This window comes from Bison bison, unplaced genomic scaffold (assembly GCF_000754665.1).
Source record: "Bison bison bison isolate TAMUID 2011002044 unplaced genomic scaffold, Bison_UMD1.0 scf7180017864134, whole genome shotgun sequence".
Classification (NCBI taxonomy): Eukaryota; Metazoa; Chordata; class Mammalia; order Artiodactyla; family Bovidae; genus Bison; species Bison bison.
Window position 1 is genome coordinate 7,303,316 of NW_011494706.1, and position 9,573 is coordinate 7,312,888.

The 9,573-nt window shown below is 39.2% G+C and overlaps 1 protein-coding gene across 5 annotated transcripts in view; it reads right to left on the minus strand.

Moving 5' to 3' along the window:
• Positions 1-9,573, minus strand: part of ANKIB1 (ankyrin repeat and IBR domain containing 1) — a 159,738-nt gene that overhangs the window by 71,044 nt on the left and 79,121 nt on the right. For all 5 annotated transcript variants that reach the window (XM_010839797.1, XM_010839796.1, XM_010839795.1 and 2 more), the window contains exon 4: positions 2,100-2,282. In XM_010839797.1, coding sequence (XP_010838099.1) covers positions 2,100-2,282 — 183 coding nt within the window. The remainder of the gene's footprint in view (positions 1-2,099; positions 2,283-9,573) is intronic.

Sequence of the window (9,573 nt, forward strand, 5' to 3'; positions counted from 1 at the left end):
ATAAGGGTGGTGTCATCTGCAGATCTGAGGTTATTGATATTTCTCCCGGCAATCTTGATTCTAGCTTGTGCTTCCTCCAGCCCAGCATTTCTCATGATGTACTCTGCGTGTAAGTTAAATAAGCAGGGTGACAATATACAGCCTTGATGTACTCCTTTTCCTATTTGGAACCAGTCTGCTGTTTCAGTTCTAACTACTGCTTCCTGACCTGCATACAGGTTTCTCAAGAGGCAGGTTCAGGTGCTCTAGTATTCCCTTCTCTTTCAGAATTTTCCACAGTTTATTGTGATCCACACAGTCAAAGGCTTTGGCATAGTCAATAAGAACCAAATTAGCACTGAATAAACATTGAGAAATCAATCACTTTTAGAGGAAAAAATTTATTGTGTATTACAATAACTTATTTATTTAAGTATTATTTATGGATGTCCACTGTACAAGCAGTGCTTTCAGTCATGGAAAATATTCTGCTGAATAAGAAAGTTATGACTCTGGCACTAACAGAGTTGACAATCTAATAAAAGAGAAAGGCAATAAACAAGTAAACAAATATATAAACAAAATAGTTACAGCATGTGATAAAAATAAATAGGGTATTGTGATAAAGAGTAACAGACGGAGAGGGGCCTACTTCAGAAGAATGGTCTAAGACTGCCTCTTGGAACATCTGATATAGTCAAGAGAAAACTTGGGAGATGATTTCAGACATAAGGAATAGAAGTGCAAAAAGCCTTAGTGTAGTCTAAGTACTATAGCGTGCCAGGAAAAATCATTTGAGATAAGGCTGAAAAGGCAAATAGTGGCAAGACCATGTAAGTTCTTATATCTGAGCAAACAGTTTGGATTTTATTCTAAGTGCAATGAAAATCACTAAACGGTTAAGTGATATGATCTAATTTATGTTTAATAATGTCACTCTGGCTACTGTGCACAAAATGGATTCTAAGGGGACTAAAACAGAATCAGGAGACCAGTTAGGGAACTACTATAAGCAGTTCAGATGAAAAGTGAAGGTGGAAAGGACGACTGAGGGAGGCAGGAGCAGAGAACAAGAGAAGTAAATGGATTTGGGTTATATTTTTGGAGGTAAATTGACAGAACTCCCAGATTGTTTGGATGTGATGAACTGAAAATGTTGTTACATTTATGCTTGCGTGGGTGGAGGTAATGTTTACTGATACAAGGAAGACTTAAAGGAAACCCAGGGAGCAAAGTCCCTGCAACCCAGGGAAGAAGTGTCTCACTAAGAAGGGAGCGGTTAATTGTGTCAAGTGGTGCTGAGGAATTCAGGTAAGAGGAGGAGAGAAAAGCATCAGGTAAGAGGAGGAGAGAAAAGGGTTTGGCAAGATGGTGACTCTTAATGTCCATGTCAGTGCAGTTCCATCGGAGTAGAAGGGGAGAAAGTTACACTGCAGAGGGCTGGAGAGTGAAGGGAAGGTGAGGAAGTCAGTATGTACAGACAACTCTTAAATTTTGTTTTTCTCATATGAAGATCAGGGATATGGGGCTACAACTGAAGGGGGACAGGGACAGGAAGAGTGGTTAATGGAGAAGTTGTTTTGTATTTTAAGATGGGCGTTATCCAAGCATGTTTGTTGAGAAGAGCAATCCAGACAGGCAGAAACTGAGGAACAGGAGGACTGGAGTCTTGGAGTCAGCATCGCTCTATACAATTAAACATATATATGGGGCTGCCCTCATAGCTAAGTTGGTAAAGAATCCGCCTGCAATGCAGGAGACTCCAGTTTGATTCCTAGTCAGGAAGATCCCCTGGAGAAGGGATAGGCTACCCACTCCAGTATAATTCTCCAGTATCTGGCCTGGAGAATTCCATGGACTGTATAGTCCATGGGGTCACAAAGAGTCAGACATGACTGAGTGACTTTCACACACACACACAAACACACATAAGTCAAAGGACAGGTTTTCTAGATCCTTTTCACACTTATGGCTTTTTCAGATGTATTTTCATACTTATGGCTATACAGGTAACAGAATGTATAGCATACTGCAACGACGACCACACAAACTGGGTTTTAAAGAAGAAAAAAAAATTTAGTACAATATTTGCATAATTTCTTTCATTAAAAAAAGCTTACCTCTCGTTTATCTAAAGCAGCATATTCAGCTTCTATTTCTTCAGCTTCAGGATCTCGTGAGAATACCATTTGAGATTCTAGATTTAGGGCCAAATCTTTGTGGTGCTGCTTTTCAGCACAATCACAAGGAGTATCTTTATTCTCATTCTCAGCAAACAGGTCTCCTCCATGTTTTACTAAAAGCTAAAAAAGATTTTTTCAAAAAATTGCAGCTATAGATTTAAATGACAAGTTATTCCATGCTACATATTAAAACTTTTTAATATAATAAAATAAGCATGACAAAAAATCAATAATATGTAATAATATGAAGTGACAGTAAAAGTTAGATACCAGCGGCTTCTGATTTTAAGATAAGCAAATTACTGTTAATCGCTGTTAAGATGACTTCCTTTGGTTAAAAACAACAAACCTGTTTCTTAAATTTTATAAAGAAATTCTTAAACATTCTGTCCAATCCAAAGTTTTACTTAAAAATGAATAATTTTATAGCTATTCAATGCTTTAAATTTTATACATTTCTACAAATCTTTCTCAAACAAGAAGGACATAACCACTAACACCTGATGTCCTGGCAAGGCAGACAAAAATTTTCATTTGTGTCATTCATTATCCAGTTAAACACTGAAATGAAATTAGGTTTAGCAAATCACTGAAGCAAAACTGTTTGCAGTATTACTCAAAATAAGCAATGGGAATAGCTACTCACAGCCAAGGTAAGAAGATACTCCATCAAATCTCTTGATATTTAAAGGAAGGATTTCACCCAAAGAAATCCCACTTGTAAAAACGCATAAAAGAGTAACAGTGTGTTTACTACCGAGGTTTCTACGGATTTTGTAGAAGCTTAATACACTGTTACTAAGGGCTGTAGGTTCAAGGTTCCCCATTACATCTGCAGACACTGGGAAGGACATGAATACCACGAGGGCCATAATCCAGGACACCCCTGAAGGACAGCCTAACAATTAGCCACGGAGCGAATTCTTTTACAGTATTCACTCACCACCACATAACACAGTAACAGACACCATCTATTGTTTTCTGAGTGCCAAGCACTATGCTGAGACCTCTAATACATATTCTTATTTAATGTTAACAACCCCAAGTGTAGGGACACTGTGATGTTTCAGAAGAGTTAAATAACTTGACCAAAATTACCCACTAATAAGCACCAGAACTGGGTTTCAGACACAAGTTTGACTGAGTTGTTAATGACACTGTACTGACACAAAGAACAGGTTGATCGCAAACATTAAAGAAGTCACACGTATCCTGGGCATACTGTAAAGTTCTGGCCAGATCTCATTTATGATCTAAACGTGAATACTTTTTAGAGATTTTCATTGTTTAAGGGAGTTAATCAAAATGGTAGTTTCTTTTCATTTTCTTCCAAATTTTATCTCCTCTCCTTCCAACAAACACAGATCTTCCTGTAAAATTCCTTTATTGCTTCTGCAATTCTCAGGGTTCCTCTACAGTTATCCCAAGAGGCCCTGACAAAATAAGGGACCTACACCAATGCCAGGCCTGGAAGCCACTGACAAGCCCAGTGGACATGACTCTGGCTTCCTGCTCTAGGCCAAAGGTATTCCTCAGAGTTAAGATGGTTTACAACATTTTTTAAGTTGTAAAAACAAGCAAACAAATCAAGAAGAATATGAAACACAGACTTGTGGTCACAAAGGTTAAAATGGTTACACATTACATCTGGCCCTTTAAAGAAAAAAAAAAATATGTGAAGCGTAAGTCTCAGCAGTCACTGTTATCATCTGGAACCCTTCAGTCTAAGTGTGGTCTGGGGACCAGTGATATCACTGGGGGTTTGTTAGAAATGCTGAATCTCAGTGTTACCACCCAAGCCCCTCCCACTCCAGACCTCTATATCAGAATCAGATTTTAATCTCAAGGAGATTCTTATGCACATGAAAGTCTGACAAGCAATGACCCTACACTCTGGCCTAAGTGGTATGGAGACTGGTATATTTATATTGCCTATTCTATTTAATACTGGGAATTAATAAGCCCACAGACTTACCATACCAACTGCAGGATCTACTACTGTTTTCAGCCTTTCAGCTTCACAGGTTATCCAACACAAAACAATTTGCTTCTGACTGCTACAGAACTTGCCTGGAGAATCCCATGGATGGAGGAGCCTGGTGGGCTGCAGTCCATGGGGTCGCTAAGAGTCGGACAAGACTGAGCGACTTCACTTTCACTTTTCACTTTTATGCACTGGAGAAGGAAATGGCAACCCACTCCAGTGTTCTTGCCTGGAGAATCCCACAGACGGGGGAGCCTGGTGGGCTGCCGTCTATGGGGTTGCACAGCGTTGGACACAACTGAAGTGACTTAGCAGCAGCAGCAGCTACAGAACTAAGAGCTGATTTTGTTCTCTGCTTCTTTATTCAGAGCAGTAGGAAATGATTTCTAAAAAGCACACTGGGATAGTTTTCAAAGCCATGATTTGATTTACATTGAAAATAGATACTGCCACAGAAGACATTCCAAATATTAGCAAACAAGATAAATCATATTTAACTTAATCATCCCAGTCCTTAGCAAAAGCAAAGACAACAAAATTTAAGAGGCTGTGCCATTCCAAAATATTGGTGAGAGGAACCTTCCAGTCTGCATTCCATGGGGTTTAAAAAAAAAAAAGTGTATGGAGAGGGAATGTGCGAGAAGTCATTGTTGAGAGTCACTTTTGACAATTTTCAGAACTTGAGATTTCTTACATTGACTGGTGATCTGTCTTCAAAAGCAGTCCCAAAATGAGTCTGCTGGGAGTGAGGTGAGGGGTCCCCCAAACCTGTATCTCATTGCTGGAGAGATACCCGTCTTGGGTGATGGGAGGGAAGGTTCATATTTGCAGCACGTGTCCATTTGTCTTGGCAAGGAAATCAATGTATATGCTACTTTGGGCAGAGAAGCCAGCTAGCTAACAGCAGTACTGCCTGACACTGGAGGAGGAATTTTTAAAAAAGTGTTTCAGCATACTGACCTTTGGGGCCTAAGGTAGAAACACCAGTAAACACAAGATGTCAAGACATGTTAAACTTCTGCTACATGAGTTAGTCGCTCAGTCGTATCTGACCTTTGCAACCCCATGGTCTGTAGCCCACCAGGCTCCTTCTGTCCATGGAATTTTCCAGGCAAGAATACTGGAGTGAGTGGGTTTCCATTCTCTTCTCCAGGGGATCTTCTCAACACAAGAGATCAAACCTGGGTCTCCCACATCGCAAGTGGACTCCTTAACGTCTGTGCCACCATTTCCTGCATAAAGTCAGATGTTTTGCTTTTGCATAATAGGGAATTACACCTGGTTGGGAAGAGGCAGTTTTTAAATGCTTCAACCAAAGCATCCAAGTATCATTTTCTTCACTCTCAAGCACGGAGAACTGAATATTTTATTTAAAAAAAAAAAAAAAATATATATATATATATACTTGGTGGTATATACAATTTTCTACCTTAAAAGAAACATCCAATCATCACCGTCTCAGGACATCTGTTTATCGACGTTGTCTTCCTTTCTATTCATAATCCCACAGGAAGAGGGGAAGGACAGCCCCCAGTTGATGACAAATCCCTTTCCACCCCTTTGATCCTTCATCTAAATGCCTGGTGACTCTGCATAAATCGTTTAACTTCTCTAAGCCTCAGTTTACACAGGTCCATTTGTAAAATGAGGCTTACATTATTTTGAGAAAAAGTGTAAAAAGAAAAATAAGAGTCTGTTCTAGTTGTAAAATTCCCATTTCCTAATCTGTTTCCTCTATGACCCTGAGCACTCCATTACTCCCAGTCCCTTTAGTCTCTGACTCTACTGGCTCCTGGCAGAGGAGTCCCCTATCTTAATTCTGTTAGTCCTCTAATGACTTCCTTAATACTTTCTCAGCTACATTTCTGAAATTAGTGACTGACACTCATTGTCTCTACATTTCCTCAGCAAATTACTCAATTTCTCCCAGCAATCTAACTTCTACCCTGCCCACTTCACTCTAATATTATTCCTGAAAGTCATTAATACCTCTCAAAGCCAGCCGCCTTTCTCAGTATTCTAATTCCTTGCCCTTTCTGAAGCATGGCAAATGACTGCCTGCCTCCTCTCCTTGAAATTCTTCTCTTGGTATCCTTGATGCTGGATTATTTTGGTTCTCTTCTCTGCTTTTTTGTTTTTTTGTTGTAGGCCACTTCTTGTTCTCATTCCCTTTAAACACAGATATTCTCCAAGTTGATGCTGTGACTTTAATTCTGTAATTTTATCTATAATCTAAAGTCCTGTCCTTGGATTTGTCATCTATACCTTATCTTGCTTTTAGTTATCAACTCTATGGAGATAACATTTGATTCTAAATCTATATTCATTACCCCCAGTTAGTTTTAATTTTTAACAGCCTGAATACCATTTCATGTGGATAATCTAAGACTTCAATCTTCTTCTAAATGACAATTCAAGATATTCGCCTTTCCTTCTAACCAATTCCTTCACCTCATCTCACTTTTAATTTTTTTCTTTATACTGTTGAAGTACACTTCACATACAATACCTGAACTCACTTTTTCGATGTCTGTCAATTGCTAGCAGGCTTCAAAGTGAACCAGGTTCAAAATCATGCTCAGTTTACTTAAAAATAAAGTTAATTTGTTCTACTCTAATTATAGATATGATAGCAGATTGTTACACAAAATGCAGAAAAATCAAAGTAAGAAAATTATATTATCCAAAGATAGCTCACCATTGTTAATATCAACATTTTAAAGTCTTCATCATCTTTAACCTTTCTCTTACTTTCTTGTATAAACTGACCAAGTCACCAAAATGCATTTGTCTCATGCTTTCCATTTCTAATACCACCGCACATATCCAGGCTCTTTATCAGTTCACAGCAGAATCAGTGCAATAATATTCCAACTCCTATCACTATCTTCTAATATTTTGGTTTTCAACCTTGGCTGTACACTGGAATCATCTGGAGAAGTTTTATTACAGGGGCCCCACGCTCAGAAATCCAATTTTATTGGTTTGAGATATGGTCTACAGAATGGGATTTTGTGTGCAGACATGGTTAAAATCACTGTTCCAACACAAAGGTTTCCAAATTGTTTAAGAATCACTTGGGTAGTCTGATAGTTATATTAGGGTGATCTGGAATGGAGACTAAGTATATGCACATTTTACAGATTATTCCATTGTAGGTCCCACAGATTACTGCTCTAAGCTAAGGCTTCTCAAACTTTAATGTGAATATGGATGACTTCAGCATTCCTGTTAAACTACAGATTCAGACTCAGGTGATCTGAGATGAGGCCTGAGATGCTGCATTCCCAAAAATACCCAAACTGATGCCAAAGCCAGTCTGAGGAATAGTGTCTGGGTAGCAAGACTTTAAGAACCACTCCTTTATCAGTACCCCCTTTCAAATAAAATCTATTCTACATTACAACCATTAGGTTAATCTTACTATATTTGCTTTTTTTTTTTTATATTTGCTTTCAAATAGCACGAATCAAAAAAATTAAATGGCTAAATTTTCTATAAATAAATTTCAAATTAGCACTTAGGATTTTCTACTTACTATGGCTTCTATCTTCATTTTAAATCATCTGTCTTATCAAGCCTCTCCAAAATACTTCAATTTGCATATGTTTGAGACGTAGAACAGTCCTTCTCAAACTGCAACATGCAAACGAATAACCAGTGAAACCTGCTTAACGCATTCCTGGAGTCTACCCCAGAGATTCCTATTTGGTATCTGGAGGTCTGGCAAGCACAAGAATTTGTATTTACAACAAGAGTTACTGATGCTACAGGTCTGAGGACCACATTTTGAGTAGCCTCCTCCAAATACTTAAACTGAAGTCTTATCCACTCAAATATTACTACTATCCAAAATATTTTCTGGGCTTAGGAAAATTAAAATGATCTTTCCTTCCCTTCAGTGCCTATAACAATATTTTGAATGCAATAATGAAATCATAACTATCTTGATTAAAAATTAGAAAACCGAGGCCCAGAAAGGCACAGTTACTTCTGGTTGCTAAGTTGGGGCCACAATTTCCTTATTCTTTTTTATAGTTTTAAAACCCCAGGTGCTAAAAACACAATTGTAATTAAGTAAAACTTTTCAGTATAACTTGTGAATGATTTTTATGGCTTTTCAATGAAGTGTGAAATGCTCTGACGGCTGCTGAGTGTCATACAGGCCCTGTGGCTACAAAGGGGAAGTGGGACTTACCAGCTTTGGTTTCCTAGTGACCTTTATTTGATCTGACAATAAGCAGCAACACTTAAAGCTTTGAATAAGCAAGTAGGACAAAGGTGCATAGGAAATATCTAAAGATAATACTCATTTTAAAAAACGCTTTCCACAAAGAGTTGAAGCACACAACAGCCACCTCTGTCACATCAACCATTTCTTGAATCACTATGACAGGTGAAGCACCAATATAAATGAGGCCTAATGACTGGGCTTGCTCTAGGGAAGTCGGCCAAGGGGAGAAAAATCACAAATTAGGCCTTGCTAACAGACCTATTCCATGGATGGAGGAGCCTGGTAGGCTGCAGTCCATGGGGTTGCTAAGAGTTGGACACGACTGAGCGACTTCACTTTCACTTTTCACTTTCATGCACTGGGGAAGGAAATGGCAACCCACTCCAGTGTTCTTGCCTGGAGACTCCTAGGGACGGTGGAGCCTGATGGGCTGCCGTCTATGGGGTCGCACAGAGTCGGACACGACTGAAGTGACTTAGCAGCAGCAACAGACCTATGCTGGCCAAGAAGCAATAGTTAGAACCTTGTACGAAACAACTGACTGGTTCAGGATTGAGAAAGGAGTATGACAAGGCTGTTTATTGTCACCTTGTTTATTTAACTTACACACAGAGCACATTATGAGAAATGTCAGGCTGGATGAGTTTTAAGCTGAAATCAAAACTGCCGGGAGAAATATCAACAACCTCAGATATGAGGATGATACCGCTCTAATGGCAGAAAGCGAAGAGGAACTAAGGAACCTCTTGATGAGGGTGAAGGAGGAGAGTGAAAAACCAGTTTAAAACTCAGTATTAAAAAAACTAAGATTATGGCATCCAGCCCCATTACTTCATGGCAAATAGAAAGGGAAAAGGTGGAAGTAGTGATAGATTTCCTCTTCCTGGGCTCTAAAATCACTGCAGCCATGAAATTAGAAGACAACTGCTTCTTGGCAGGAAAGCTATGACAAACCCAGTGTGTTAAAAAGCAAAGACCTCACTTTGCCGACAAAGATCCATAGAGTCAAGACTATGGTCTGTCCAGCAGCCACGTACAGTTGTGAGAGCTGGACCATAAAGGCAGAGTGCCAAAGAATTGAGGCTTTCAAACTGTGGTGTTGGAGAAGACTCTTGAGAGTTCACTGGACAGCAAGGAGATCAACCCTGAATATTCCTTGCTGTCCAGGGAACTCTCAAGAGTCTTCTCCAGCG